General features: G+C 38.0%; 1 protein-coding gene across 1 annotated transcript in view; it reads right to left on the bottom strand.

Annotated features, from left to right (window-relative positions):
* The window catches only part of Tsg101 (tumor susceptibility 101), a 32,137-nt gene that overhangs the window by 12,735 nt on the left and 3,491 nt on the right, over nucleotides 1–15,911 (bottom strand). Inside the window, exons 2-6 of the mRNA XM_090348023.1 lie at nucleotides 15,747–15,831; nucleotides 13,845–13,910; nucleotides 9,866–10,029; nucleotides 5,824–5,950; nucleotides 719–785 (exon numbers count right to left, since the gene is read on the bottom strand). Coding sequence (XP_090204149.1) covers nucleotides 719–785; nucleotides 5,824–5,950; nucleotides 9,866–10,029; nucleotides 13,845–13,910; nucleotides 15,747–15,831 — 509 coding nt within the window. The remainder of the gene's footprint in view (nucleotides 1–718; nucleotides 786–5,823; nucleotides 5,951–9,865; nucleotides 10,030–13,844; nucleotides 13,911–15,746; nucleotides 15,832–15,911) is intronic.

Genomic DNA, 15,911 nt, shown 5'->3' with positions numbered 1-15,911 from the left:
GCCCTGCACTTGAGCTCAGGGGCTGAGCACTGTCCTTGGACTTTCTCAAGGCTAGAGCTCTACCACTTGAGCCTCAGCACCACTTCTGGCTTTTTTTCTTTCTTTTCTTTTTTTTTTCCCCAGTCCTGGGCTTTAGCTCAGGGCCTGAGCACTGTCCATGGACTTTCTCAAGGCTAGAGCTCTGCCACTTGAGCTTTAGCACCACTTCCAGCTTTTTTCTATGAATGGGGTACCATGGAATCAAACCCGGCTTTTCGTGCATGCTAGGCAAGCACTCTACCACTAGGCCAAACTCCTGGCCTTCTGGCTTTTCTATGTATGTGGTACTGAGGAACTGAACGCGGGTCTTTGTGCATGCTAGGCAAGCACTGCACCACTACGCCAAACTCTCAGCCCCCAGCTTCTTATTTTTATAAGTGGAATGTATATACATATCAGTCTTGTTAGGATGATTTGATGTAATTTTTTTTCTTAAGTAAATCAAGAATGATGTTAAATATTTCAGAAAGAGTAAGAAGCTCTTTTGCTCAAAAGGTAGCAATATGAGATACTGAGAATTGAACTCGGGGCCTCAAACTTACTAGGCAGGTAGTCTACCATTTAAGTCATACTTCCACCTCCTAATTATTTTAATGCTCTCATTAGTAATCATTAGTTTGATTCAAAATCAAACACAAAACTGCTGATATAATTACTAAAAAAATAAAATCTTCTTTACCTGGGATTGGGAGGGTATCCAGTGGGGTAAGCAGAGATTCCACTTGGCATGCTTGGCATGTAGGAGGCTAAAAACAATTTTTAATATTTTAAAATAACATATACAGGCTATAATGAAGGCTACTGAATAAAGTAAATATGCTAAATCACAACAAATTTTCACAGCAAAATTTGAGGGTGAAATTCAAAACAAATACTTGGCCAGTATTTTTGTGTCATGGAATAAATATTTTGAAACCACAATTAAAAATTCTCAAATCATTATACATACCCATGACAATCCCAACAAGAAACAACCAGCAAACAGGCTAAACTGCTCATCTATTCAAGTTCTCAAGGAATCTATAAATTGGTTCAATTTGTAAATTAAAAAAAGGTAATTTTGGCCTCATTTGGTTTAAAATCAGCTTTTTTTTTTTTTTTTTTTTTTTTTTTGCCAGTCCTGGGCTTGAGCTCAGGGCCTGAGCACTGTCCTTGGACTTTCTCAAGGATAGAGCTCTACCACTTGAGCCTCAGCACCACTTCTGGCTTTTATCTATGTATGTGGTACCGAGGAATCGAACCCGGGTCTTCATGCATGATAGGCAAGCACTTTAACCACTAGGCCAAACTCCCGGCCCTAAAATCAGCTTTTAAGGAAGTAATCTCTTCATTATACTTAAGAAATGTTGTTAGCTGGGCATGGTGGCTCACGCCTGTAATCCTAGCTACTCAGGAGGCTGAGATCTGAGGATCAAGGTTCAAAGACAACCTGGGCACAAAAGGACCTAAACCAAGTGGGGCTTGGTTTAAGAGCAGGGTGGGAAACTTGAGCTGGAGAGTTCAGGGACAGTGCCCAGGCAGAGTTCAAGCCCCATGACCCACTAAAAAAACAAAAAAAAATTTTATTTATTTATTGTTTTGTGTTGATCGTAGGGCTTGAACTCAGGTCTTGGGTGCTGTCCCTGAACTTTTTTGCTCAAGGCTAGCATTCTACCATGAGCCACAGTTCTACTTTTGGCTTTTCTGGTGGTTAATTTGAGGTAAGAATCTCACAACCTGGGCTAGCTTGGAACCATGACATTCAGGTTTCAAACTCCTGAGTAGCTAGGATCACAAGCATGAGCCACCAGTGCCCAGCCTTAAGAAATCTTTTGATATTTCTTTCAAAACTATGTTGAGCAATTAGCACAGCTGTCATTGCTGAATTGTGAACTATAAAAGACTTAAAATTACCATGAGAAGTTCAAAACAAAATTTACATTCACATTTATCTAGACTGACTATAAGTAAAACCTTGAAAAACTATGCGAAGAAAAGGTAAAATCTAGCAGTCTTTTTTTTTTTCAGTCATGGGACTTGAACTCTGGACCTGGGTGCGCACATGTACATGCATCAGCACTGGTTCTTGAATTCAGGGCTTTGCACTTTTGCTTGACTTTTTTGCTCAAGGCGGGTGATCCACCACTCAAACCATACCTCTAACTCTACAAGTATCTTTTTCAAAAGACAAGAACAGTAGTAAGTGTTAACAATAGGCAGTCAACTGGTCACTCCTATAAACATAAACTAACATCTCATAGTGGTAGTAGTTTCATCATAATTACAAGCAATTTTCTTTTTCTGAAGTTCTAAAATGCTAACAATTTTACCAAAGCTTTCAAGACTAAACTTTTAGAAGCAAGTATCATTTAAATTGCAGACAGCAAAGAAATAGATACCAGGTTAATTTTAGAGCTATAATAAAATGGGATACCAATATAAATAATATAGGGTAACTATGATAATATGAAGTTCTTAGTTGTGACTTATAATTACTACTCAACAATGCTGCTGCTGCTGCTGCTGCAAAAAGTAAATTTGACTACACTATAGTACTTATGTGTCTCTCTTCCTCATGGTCTGACTATGTTGCGCAGACTGGCTTTGAACTTCTGTGATTCTTCCTGCCTGAGCATCCTCAGTAGCAGACTACAAGCACCCATATTATGCTTGGCTATAACCCTGTTGGATTTTTCTATTTTTAAAATTTCTACTTTGTCCTAGTCATGGGGCTTGAACTCAGTGCCTACGTGCTGTCCCTGATTTTTTTTTTTGCTCAAGAGTAGCACTCTGTTACTTGACCCACTGCTCAAGTTCCAGTTTTTTTTTTTTTAATAATTAGTTGGAGATAAGCATCTCAGACTTTCCTGCCCTGGCTGGCTTTGAGCCAAGACCCTCAGATCTCAGCTTCATGAGGATCTAAGATTACAGGCATGTGCCACCAGTGACCAGCATAACCCTGGTTTTAATGAGACTCATAGCATATCAAAAGCAATCCTATAGGAAGATAAAAAATATTCTGAGCAATTATGATAATTAAATAAGTGTATAACACAATATTTACTTGAATATGTATCCAAATTTCTTGGCTATTTTTTGGTATGTGTGAGGGGAGCCACAGCACCACTTTCAGCATTTTTCTATGTATGTGGTACTGAGGAATTGAACCCAGGCCTTCGTGTATGCTAGGCAAGCACTCTACCACTAGGCCAAACTCCCGGCTTCAAATCTTTATTTCTTTATAGTCATATAAAAGGCTGAAATGTCAGGACTATGGTTCAAAATTAACCAAGCAGAAAAGCTGGAGATTCTACCACCAATTAAGTAGTAAAAATGTTAGACTGGAGATTTGGTTGAAATGTAAGAGTGTCAGTAGTGAGCATAAAAGGATGAGCCTGAGGCTCTAAATTCAAGCCCTGGTACTGGAACCAAAAAGAAGAAAAAAAAAAATGATGATGATGATGATTTATACTGCATAAATGTATAAAATGCATTAAAACTGGAATGAACTAATAAACTGGTCTCTAGTTTTTTACTTAAATTAGCTCTAGTGTGTTTAATTGTTTACAGTGAGTGAGTAAAAAACTTAACTACAGAGTGCTAGTGGCTTGCATCTGTAATCCTAGCTACTCAAGAGACTGAGATCTGAGAATCTCAATTTGAAAACAGCCTAGTCAGGAGACTGTGACTCTTCTCTCCAATTAACCACCAAAAAGCTGGAAGTAGAATTGTGAATCAAGTGACAGAGAGCCAATATTGAGAAAAATAAGGCACAGTTCCTGGGCCTTGAGTTCAAGCCCAGTACTTGTACCCAAAAACTGCAATAGTGAACATAGTGTAGACTTTCTAAACCGAAATTCCAATATCAAGGAAAATCTACAAATTCAAGGGAACAAAAGTATTGCTTAGACGACCTAAATGTCTGAAAATGGTAACTGATTATGTTATACAAGTAAGTAAATAAGTAAATAAATAAATAATAAGATGAGGAAATACTGGGTACTTCAAAATCAAATAATACTCTCTATGCTTGAGTATCAGAGCCAACAACACTTAATAAGATGAGAACAAATTTTTCATTTAAAATAATCACTAAGCCGGGCGTGGTAGCTCATGCCTGTAATCCTAGCTACTCAGGAGGCTGAGATCTGAGGATCAAGGTTCAAAGCCTACCCAGGCACAAAAGGACCTGAGACTCTTATCTCCAATTAAGCTCTAGAGAACAGGAAATGGGGCTTGGCTCCAGGGCAGGGTGGTAGCCTTGAGCTGAAGAGCTCAGGGACAGCTCCCAGGCAGAGATCAAGCCCCAAGACCCACTAAATAAATAAATAAATAAATAATCACTAGTAATAGGTGGGATCCTAAAACAATTTATTCTGGGAAGGTAGAGAAGGAAAGAAATAGGTTTAAAGTGTTACGTTAGAGTCCCATTCTGCTTTTATCAAGATGCTCTTCAAGAAAGATTAAAAAGGGATGGGTAGGATGATTTATCAGAAGAAAATGAAAGCTCACACAATTTATCTTAAAACTTAAATAATGCCTCTAATACCAGTATGCAGAGGCAGAAGGATTACAAGTTTTGAGGCTGGGCTCAGCTACATGATGAGTTCAAGGCCAGCCTGGGCTGCAATAGCAAAAAACAAAACAATAACAAAAAAATAAGTTTAGTTAATTTTACCAAAAAAACAAAGTTCATCAAAAGCACAGACAAAACAAACCACAGATCAAAACACAAAGAAATAAAAATTTAGTAGAGTCAAAACAATTAAATACAACCAGTTCTCAATTGTTCAGAGTAATTTTAAAGTATCAGTTAAGAATTATATACGTAAATAAGACTGTAGGGATAATAATTACCAATCAGAGAACTGGCACAATTCAATGTCTCCATCTTCCACATAAGGTAAAATCTGAATTGACTGTACTAAAGAGAAGACAGCTGAGAGCTAGATATCCAATTGTGTACACCCAGAATAGCTGGATATGAATGTTAACCATATATATATATATATATATTTATTTATTTTATTTTATTTTTTTGCCAATCCTGGGCTTGAGCTCAGGGCCTGAGCACTGTCCTTGGACTTTCTCAAGGCTCGAGCTCTACCACTTGAGCCTCAGCACCACTTCTGGCTTTTTTCCATGTATGTGGTACTGAGGAATTGAACCCAGGTCTTCGTGCATGCTAGACAAGCACTAGGCCAAACTCCTGGCTCTTATAACTAATTCTTTTTTTTTTTTGCCAGTCCTGGGCTTGAGCTCAGGGCCTGAGCACTGTCCTTGGACTTTCTCAAGGCTAGAGCTCTACCACTTGAGCCTGAGCACCACTTCCGGCTTTTTTCTATGTATGTGGTACCGAGGAATTGAACCCGGGTCTTCATGCATGCTAGGCAAGCACTTTAACCACTAGGCCAAACTCCCGGCCCATAACTAATTCTTATGTACAATCTCGATCATGGAGGTACAAAAAGAAAAGTCAGACTACCTTTCAAGTTATACTGCTTCCAAGCTAGTCAAGTAAGGCTATTCTATGGCATGCATAATTAAAAAATTCTAGCTCCACTACAGCATTTTCTCCTCAATTTTGGAATTCAGCAAATCCACACATAGATTTCTACCCACAAACAGAAGCCCAAATGGCAGTCTTTGGTAGGAATCTGTACATGCAGATGTAGGGCCTCAGTATACTTCCCAAAACGCCACTAACTTGACCAGCTAAAAAGCAAAGTGAAGTTATTAAAAATATTTGTATAAGGCTATTTTCTTTTGTTTATGTGAGTTCTAAAATTTAATCACATTACTTACTATTTGGTGGCCCTGTAGCCTGGTATGGTGGATAGGATGCTGAAATAGTAGGACGAGAGAAGACTGGAGGTTCCTCTCCAAATACCACAATCATGACCTGAATAAGCCCCAACAAATCTGACTGTGGCTGAAAAAAGAAAACATGTAAATGTCAGCTTGGTTCAGTTTTAGTAAAAAAGAAAATCCTGGCCATTTCTCATTAGTTTTCAACTGAGTTTGACAGTTTTCTTTGTAATATTTCAATAATAAAGGAATCATTTAATTATTTTAATAAAGACAGGTGCTTTTTAATCATTTGTATATTTGTAGGAGGGCACTTGTTTTACGTATATAAAAACAACACTAGCTATAACAATATGCCAAATAGTATTACTCTTCATCTGACTCTACAGCGTTAACTAAAACTTTTAATTGTTAAATGAAGTATACTAGTACATATTCAGAGATGAATATAAGCATCAGTCAAAATGCTATTTAAGGTTTTTAAAAACCAGTCTTTTGGATGCGAGTTTGGTCTAGTAGGAGAGTGCTTGCCTAGCACACATGAAGACCGGGGTTCGATTCCTTGGTACATACATAGAAAAAGCTGGAAATGGTGCTGTAGCTCAAGTGGTTGAGCTCTAGCCTTGAGAAAGCCCAAGGACAGTGGCCAGGCACTGAGTTCAAGCCTCAGGACTGGAAAAACAACAACAAAAAGAGCAGTCTTACTAGTCTGAAAAGACACAGGAGTCTTTGTTTCTAGTGTTTCAGATAGGTCTCCTTATGTAACCAGTGAATTTATAATTCTACTTCTGCCTCTCTCTTGGCTGGGATTATGAGCATGAATCACCATGCGCAGTTAAAATGCACTCCTTTTTTTTTGTTGCTGTTGTTGGTCGTGGGACTTGAACTCTGGGACTGGCTAAAGTCCCTGAGGTGTTCAGCTCAAGGCTACCGCCCTACCCTTGAGCCACAGAAAGTAGCTAGGATTACAGGCCTGAGCCACCTGCTTTATTCTTATTTACTTAATTAGGTATATTCATAATCTCACATAGTTCTATGACCTCATCATCCTCTCTCTCTCTCTCTCTCTGTCTCTCTCTGTCTCTCTCTCTCTTTCTCTCTCTCTCTCTTTGCCAGTCCTGGGGCTTGAATGCAGGGCCTGGGCACTATCCTTCAGCACTTTTGGTCAAAGCTAGCTTATTTTGTGTATGTGGTACTGAGGAATTAAGCCAGGGCTTCGTGCATGGTAGGCAAGCACTCTACCACTAGGCCAAACTCCTAGGTCCTACCTTATCAGTTTCTAAAGCAGTAGTCATTTTAATCAGCTAGTCCTATCTTCATAATTTTTACTTCTAATAGAACAGTTAAAGGCAGGTGAAGTGGCTCATGCCTGTAATCCTAGCTGCTCATGAAGTTGAGATCTGAGGATCACGGTTCAAAGCCAGCCTAGGCACTAAAAAGTCCATGAGACTCTTTTATTTCCAATTAACTACCAGAAAACCGGAAGTAGGGCTGTGGCTCAAGGAAGAAGGTGGTAGACTTGAGCTGAGGAGCTAGACAATGCCCAGGCACAGAGTTCAAGTTCCACAACCGACCCCCCACCTCCCCAAAAAAGGAAGAATAGGATTTTATACCTTTTCAAAGAAAAGATTTCAACCCCTTGTCGAAAATAACATTTCCCAAAGTTTCCTGTGAAAACTTGCTGATTCCCACTATTTTAATACCTTTCTGTGTCTGTAAATGTATATGCCGAGACTATGGATAAATAGGTGGTCTTTGTACAAGACTCAAGGTATGCTTGGGATGTAAGCTGGTGGACAGTATGGTCACTGAGACTATATCTTTCTTTCTTTTTTCCTTTCTCTCTCTCTTTCTTTCTTTCTTTCTTTTTTGTACTAGTCTTGCCGGGGGCTTAAACTCAGGGTGTGGGTACTGCCCAAGCGCATTTTATCCAAGGGTAGCACTCTCTGCCATTTATGAACAACTCCACTTTTGGCTCTTTGGTAGTTTACTAGATATAGGAGTCTCAAAGACTTTCCTGCCTGGCTGGCTTCAAACCAAGATTCTCAAATCTTAGCCTCTGAGCAACTAAATTTACAGGCACAAGACACCAGTACCTAGCTCAACAGAACTCTCAATCTAAATTATAGACTCATGGAAGCTTTAGAAAAAAATTGGAATATAATTCACATGAAAGTTACTTTCCCACCAAGACGGGTGGGGGGTGTGTGTGTGGGGGAGGGAAATGGGTACCAAGACATGTGAAAGGGTATCAATGTATGTGAATTAATGCACCTTCTATCTGGCAAATATCATGTAACCCTTTTACTAATTACAATAAAAAAAATATGGAAAAAAAAAAAGAAAGTTACTTTCCCAAAGTTCTGTACCTTTTAGTTCATTTAGAAATTATATAACCATCACACCATCCACATACAGAATATTTTCATCACTCTCCCCCCAAAAAACAACAAAAAAAACCCCTGTATCCATTAGACCCTTTTCATTTTCTTCCTGCAAGCCTTGGCAATAGCCAGTCTATTTTGTGTCTATGAATTTGCCTCTTCTGGAGGTTTCAAAGAAATTGAATCATGTTTGACTTTTTACATATAGCATATTTTCAATGTTTATCTGAATTGTAGTATGTAGCATGAATCAAGTTTCCATTTATATGTTCTTAAGTTTAGTTAAGTTTTAATTCTTTCCTTTTCTTTCTTCTTTTTTTTTTGCCAATCCTGAGGACTGATCTCAGGGCCTGACCTCCACCCCCTTCCAATCATCTTGTTTCCCCCCTCTTTCCTTTCCTATTTCAAATAAACAAATAAATGTATATGCAATATTACCAAGCAACAAAGTCAGATATAGTAACCATATGAGATTAACCATAAGGGCAAAAAAGAAGTAACAGTACATTAAGAACAACAATTACACAAGATAAACCTCTTGTTCCCATATCCTAGAGTTCATTTCGCCTAATCTCATCCTATATGACCTTATGTACCTAGGTTTTGAGCTTTTGTAATCCTCTGCTAAGAGAGTCCTAGATGTGTACTACTTATTACAAATGAAGGAAACCATTGAGCCTACGTTCCTTTGGGTCGGTTTACTTCAAGTGTTAATTCTTTATCATACTATTCCTTTCACACTAAGTTACTTAAAGAGAAAATAACGCTAATTTTTAACATCAACTTGTAGGCTTATTAAAAAGCAACAGGCCATAGATTCAAACTGATTTGGAATGACTTGCTAAATTGACATAAAATTTGAAAAAAAAATAGCAACAGCATTACTGCAATTTGTTTCAGCTTAAAAACCTTAAAGATCAATTTAAAATAACAATTTTATGAATTTATTTCTCATTAAAAATTCCAGTCTTTTTAACAAATAAAATTCCTCTCTTCTGTTTTTATTTGTTTACATTTCTGAAAAGCAATATAAAATTCAGACTTCACATTTTAACTAAGGCTAAGGTTGAGGAACTATTCTGTATATATGTATGTAAGTCTGGGTATGTGTGTATATATTTGTATGTACACATACACTAAGTAGTGGAATCAGTAGGTGTACACACTTACAACTTCACTAAATAATGTCGAACCAGTTTTCTGAAGAGTTATACCAAATTTATTTCCACCAACAGTGTATACAAATTCCCTTTGCTTTATGTCCTTTATGTACTTATCCTTGTCAACTGCTATAAACCTACAAATTAGATAGGTATCTTTATTGTGGTATTCCAACTATAAAGCAAGATGAATACTTTCCTGTTTATTGGACACATATTTTTTATTTTTCCATTGGATTTTTTTCTTCTTACAAATTAATGAGTTGTTTATATATTCTGTGTATTATATGTGGAATATTTTATTTACCAAGTTTTAAATAAAAATGTCATTCTTTCTTCTAGACAGAATTGACTAATTATCTCATCTCAATGATTAATCCTTTATCTGAATAGATCTATCATCCTTGTCATCTTCCATAAGTACTAAAAGAAAGCACATGCTCACAAGCAAAATACAAAAGTGCAAATAACTCTAAAAATCCTATTAATACTCACATGTTTCCATTCATGTAGATAAGGAAGATATATTTTTCCATTTGCATCAACATGTTTTCCTGTTTTAATAGTCATTGAACTAGTAGGCTTAACGAAACAGATAGGGGGATTATATGGATATGTGTCCAGCAGCCATAGGCATATTGGGATATTATATGTATTACCTGAGAGAGAAAGAGAAACTTCAGTTACTCTATTTTTGTTATTTTTCAATAGCTTAATAGGTAAGGAAAAAACAATAATACATATACATATAACTCAGCAACAAAACTTGTTTCAAAGCAGTTTATGATCAGTCTCTCAAATTCTCAATTCGCAAGATACAAAGTAGGATGATGACAATAAACTGACTACTACTTTCCCACTAACTGCCTGCTGCTGTAAAACCATTCCTCACAAATTATCCTTTCTTTGTTCTCCACTGTTTACAGTGCTTACTTATTTTTTAACTATTTAGTGTTGCTAGGGTTTGAACTCAGTGACTCCCACTTGAGCCATTCTATTAGCTCATAAATTATCTTTTGATCAAATCAATTGTTTGCTATTTGTGTCATTTCAGTAGGCTTGTTGGGGTCAAATAGGATGGAAACAGGAGGAAAAATGTAGATTAAAACACTATTAGATAGCTGGGCAGGGTGGCTCATCCCTGTAATTCTAGCTACTCAGGAGGCTACTAAGGATTGCCTGTTCAAAGCCAACCCAGGTATTAAAGTCTGTGAGACTCTTATCTCCAATTAACCACCAGAAAACTGGGAGTGACACTGAAGAACTCAGGGACAGAGCCCAGGCCCAGAGTTCAAGCCTCACCACCACAAAACAAACAAACAAACAAAAAACACTATCACCAGAGATTAAAAACTTGAAAGTCCCTTTCTCAACTATAAAGGCCAGTTCAACAGTCAGATACTTACTGGTATCCACAATCTGGCTAACATATACACACGACATTTTCAGTGGTAATTATTCAGAAGTGATTCCACCCTTTTATCTTTCTTTATGAAACAAAATACAGCTTGGATGAGAAATCTGACTACATACACATAGTTAAGCTGATTAGTCTCAAAGGATCCAATGAATTTTACTATATTAAACATAAATCAGGTTTTTTCTTTCTATGCTCTAAGTCTAATATCCAAACCTACTATTTGAATCACTTAATTTATATGTATCATCCTTCTTAGAAAGTTTTACTACATGTAAGAATGTGCAACTAATGGTGGGACTCTGGATTTTTTGCCAGTCCTAGGGCCTGAACTTAGGGGCTAGGCACTGTACTTGGACACTTTTTGCTTCAGGATTTTGTGCATGCTAGGCAAGCACTCTACCACTAGGCCACATTCCTAGCCTTGGGGGTGGGGGTGGGGGTGTGTGTGTGTGTGTGTGTGTCGGTCATAGGACTTGAACTCTGGGCTTGGGCGTTGTCCCTGAGCTCTTGTTTAAGCACAAGACTACTGCCCTACTCCTTGGCCTGGGCATTATCCCCGAGCTCTTCGGCTCAAGGCTTATCCTTTGAGCCACAGCACCACCTCAGGCTTTCTGGTGATTAATTTGGAAATAAGAGTCTCAAGGGATGGCTTTGAACCAAGATCCTCAGATCTCAGCCTCCTGAGTAGCTAGGATTACAGGCTAAGCCTGAGCCACTGAGCCTGGCTTGGATTTAACACCTAAATTGGTGTACAACTAAAAAATTCTAAGAGTTCACATGCTAATATACAAATCACAAGTTAATTTTCACCACTGGAATTTTCTCTTGTGAAAATAAAAGAATTATGAAGAGTAACCTGGACTTACACTATGTCACATGAAGAATGGTTAAGGAGACAGATTGTTCAGATAAAACAAATACATATATGTACCCCAATAACCTAGTTTCCTTATCAGAAGTTACTTCCTGAAGGATAATGGCAAAGTCAATAATCTTACATTTCACTCAGTCCACTCTAAGCTTATCATACTTCTTTTGTACAATGCCAATATCTAAGTGGGCTTTTATTTTCTCTACCTGGAATAAGTATTATGTTATAAAGGACTTGCTCATAATTTTTTTTTTTTTTTAGGGTAGAGGTTGGTTATATGCCTTGAACTCAGGGTCTGGGTGTTGTCCCTGAGCTCTTTTGATCTACCGTTTTCAGGCACAGCACCACTTCTGGAGTCCCATTGGGACCTTTCTGCCCAGATTAGCTTTGAACCATGATCCTCAGATCTCAATCTCCTGAGCAGTTAGGAGGCACCTGGCGACCTGTGCATCTTTTAATAGCCAATGCTGTGATCTATCCATGTGGCCTTGTTTTCTTTTATAATCTCTTAGCATCTTTATATTTTCATATTATAGCAATTATAGAGGTATAAGTACCTATATATTCCCTTTGTTCTCCCAATTAATGTAAATTGTTCCAAAAAAATTATAACCTTTCTTTAGCTTTGTATCCATAGTCTCTATTGCTATTACTTCATGCATTGCAGGTATTATGTGAAATTAACTGGTAAGTCACTTGGTCATAAGTTGCTAGTTAAAATAAATAATTAACATACAGAACTTATCAGTCTGAATGAAGATGAATGTTATCTTATCATTGTAAGCATCCTAGCAGAAGGTGGTGGAATGGCTACCAGAGACAAATTATCATCAACATTACTACTAATAGCATAACCATAAATAATAGCTACTTTTTATTGTCTACTTATTATATACCACATTGTGTTTCAATTTCTTTCCATCTATTACATAATGAAAAAAATTTTTTTGGGGTGTTGGGCTTGAATTTAGGGTCTGGGCACTCTCCAGGGTTTAAGTCACAGCTCCATTTCTAGTTTTCTGGTGGTTAATTGAAGTTAAGAGTCTCAGGCAGGTGCTGGTGGCTCACACCTGAAATCCTAGCTACTCAGGAGGCTGAGGTCTAAGGACCTTTGTTCAAAGCTAGCCCGGACATGAAAGTCTGTAAAACTCATCTCCAATTAACTACCAGAAAACCAGAAGTGGTGTTGTGGTTCAGTGGTAGACAACTAGCTTTAAGCTGAAGAGCTCAGGGACAGTGCCCAGGCCCAGAGTTCAAGCCCCACGACCGAACCCTTCCCCCGCCCCGCCCCTCCAAAAAGTCTCATGGGCTGGCTGCCTAGACTGGCCTTAAAAACTCCGATTCTAGGGCTGGGAGTTTGACCTAGTGGTACAGTGCTTGCCTAGCATGCATGAAGACCCAGGTTCGATTCCTCAGTACCACATACATAGAAAAAAGCCAGAAATGGTGCTGAGGCTCAAGTGGTAGAGCTCTACCCTTGAGAAAGTCTAAGGACAATGCTCAGACCCTGATCTCAAGCCCAGGACTGGCAAAAAAAACCCCAAAACAAAACAACAACAACAAAAAAAACTGTGATCCTCAGATCTCACTCAGCTTCCTGAGTAGGTAGTCTATAGATGTGAGCCACTAGCACATGGCTACATGTATTATTGACGAATTCTCAGTTATCCTGAGCCCGGCACTGTTATTAGTTAGGTATTATTCAAATATGTAAAGTGTGTCTTGACCATTGTATCACATAGCTTCCCATGGTTGGGAAAACCTGAGGGGTATGGGAGTTGGACTAGCAGGTAACTAAGATCCCATTTTGGTTCTAAAACTCTATGACTTTTCAAAACATTCCTCTAGTGCAATTAGGAACTTATTTGCCAATACATCTTGACAAAGTTGGTTCCCCTCTCTCCAGTCTCATTTTTTTCCTTTCCATTTTGCTGAAGATCCAACCCAGGGCTTTGTGTATGCTAGGTAAGTGTTCTACCAAATTGAACAGCATCACTATATCAGGAAGTTTTTAGGCAGTTGAAAAATGTCAGACTTTGATGCCAAATGAAGATGAGTTAGGACAAAACTTAAATCTCTGTATTATCATTAAAACCATAGGAAGGCAGGCTGACTTTACTTATAACTCTTTGACAATACATTATCTTATCAAACAAATCTATATTGCAACATAAATAGTTTACCTCTGTAAGACACAGGAATTGTTCCAGTGAGGTTCATTAGTTCTCTGGAACTGCCATCATTAAAAACTGAAAGCAAAAAACCCAAAGATTTAATTACAAAAATTTTTATAGAAACATTTTAAGCTTGTTTTTTGTTGGTGTTCTTTTCACAAACACTGGCTAAATGTATTACTACCCTTGAAAAGGACTAACTTGTTAATGCACCACCCTTTTTGCATAATAAAGAATTCTTTGATGATTCTTTTTCTTTTTTTTTTGCCAGTCCTGGGCTTGGGCTCAGGGCCTGAGCATTGTCCTTGGACTTTCTCAAGGCTAGAACTTTACCCCTTGAGCCACTTCTGGCTTTTTTCTATGTATGTGGTGCTGAGGAATCGAACCCAGGTCTTCATCCATGCTAGGCAAGCATTCTATCATTAGTCCAAACTCCTGGCCCTTCTTTGTTGATTCTATAGATGGACCAGCTCAATATGTAAAGAAAGAATGCTTTGCATAATGTATAAAAATGGAGGTGAATGTTATCGTTCCAGTAAATATCAGCTTTTGATCTGCAATTAGCATAATTCTAAAATTATTTACAATTCACTGTTAATGCTGAACTGATGGGCAGAACAGTTGCCTAGCTTCCTTGAGACCCTGAGTTTGCTTCCCTAGCACCACAAGATAATTTGATAATATTATTGGGAGGTGGTATAAGTTAGTTGAAAGTGAGTTACAGAGAGTGCTCCCCCAAAGGGTATATCTTTTCCCTAGCACCTTTTCTCTCTTTGCTTCCTGACTACCATAAAGTAAGCAACTTTCTTGTGCAAAGCCCTTCTATCATGATGTTTTGCTTCAGGACTAGCCCATAGCCAATGCAGTCCAAAAGATTATGAACCCTCTGAAATTATAAGCCAAGATAAACATTTCCTCATTTAGCCTGATTTTCTCAGGTATCAATCATAGCAAATGAAAGCTAACTAACAGAGTTAATGTAAATGTGTAAGATGCGTAAATCTCTGGTTTTTATTGTTAACCCAGAAAAATAGGAAAAAACAAAAAACAAACAAAGAAACCAACGAGCTCATTGGTCTAAACTTGTAGAGCTGTCTGAGAGCAATTGAAAAAAAAAAGAGTTTGGCCTAATGGTAGAGTGCTTTCCTAGCATGCACAAAGACCCAGGTTTGATTCCTCAGTACTACATACACAGAAAAAGCTGGAAATGGTGCGGTGACTCAAGTGGTAGCCTTGAGAAAGCCCAAGGACAATTCTCAGGCTATGAGTTTAAGCCCCAGGACTGGCAAAAAATAAAAATAAATAAAAGAGCTATGGCTGGGAGTCTGACCTAGTGGCAAAGTGCTTACCTAGCATGCATGAAGACCAGGGTTCAATTCCTTGGTACCATGTAGATAGAAAAGTCGAAAATGGTGCTATGGTACAAGTGGCTGAGTTCTAACCTTGAGAAAGCCCAAGGACAGTGCTCAGACCCTGAGTTCAAGTCCCAGGACTGGCAAAACAAAAAAAAAAGCTAGACAAATATATTGTAAGATCTTATAATTTCCTATTCCCTAACACTTTTATTATTCAATTGTGACACTTTTTTTTTTTTTTTGGCCATTCCTGGGCTTGAGCTCAGGGCCTGAGCACTGTCCTTGGATTTTCTCAAGGCTAGAGCTCTACCACTTGGGCCTCAACACCATTTCTGGCTTTTTTCTATGTATGTGGTACCAAGGAATCGAACCCGGGTCTTCGTGCATGCTTGGCAAGCATTCTACCACTAGGCCAAACTCCCGGCCCCTCAATTGTGACACTTATTTTATTCAATTCTATAATCAAAAACACAACAATCTTAGAAAATGAGGAAACTACCGTCATAAAAATCACACTCCAAGTATAGTAACAGGTATTTTTACTGCATGAACTCACCATATGAATCCATCACAGGTTTGAGATCTTTGTATAGAGTAATAACATTGACAGTCTCTCGTACAGTTAGGTCTCTGTATTTGTACTGAAAAACAAAAGTCAGAAACAATTCAGTTTAACACAAATGCTTATTACTTTAATATTAAATTACTTTTCTTACAATCT

This window comes from Megascapheus bottae, chromosome 16, assembly GCF_031878675.1.
Source record: "Megascapheus bottae isolate mThoBot1 chromosome 16, mThoBot2.hap1, whole genome shotgun sequence".
In the NCBI taxonomy this organism is placed as follows: domain Eukaryota; kingdom Metazoa; phylum Chordata; class Mammalia; order Rodentia; family Geomyidae; genus Megascapheus; species Megascapheus bottae.
This window is presented reverse-complemented; position numbering and strand designations above follow the sequence as displayed.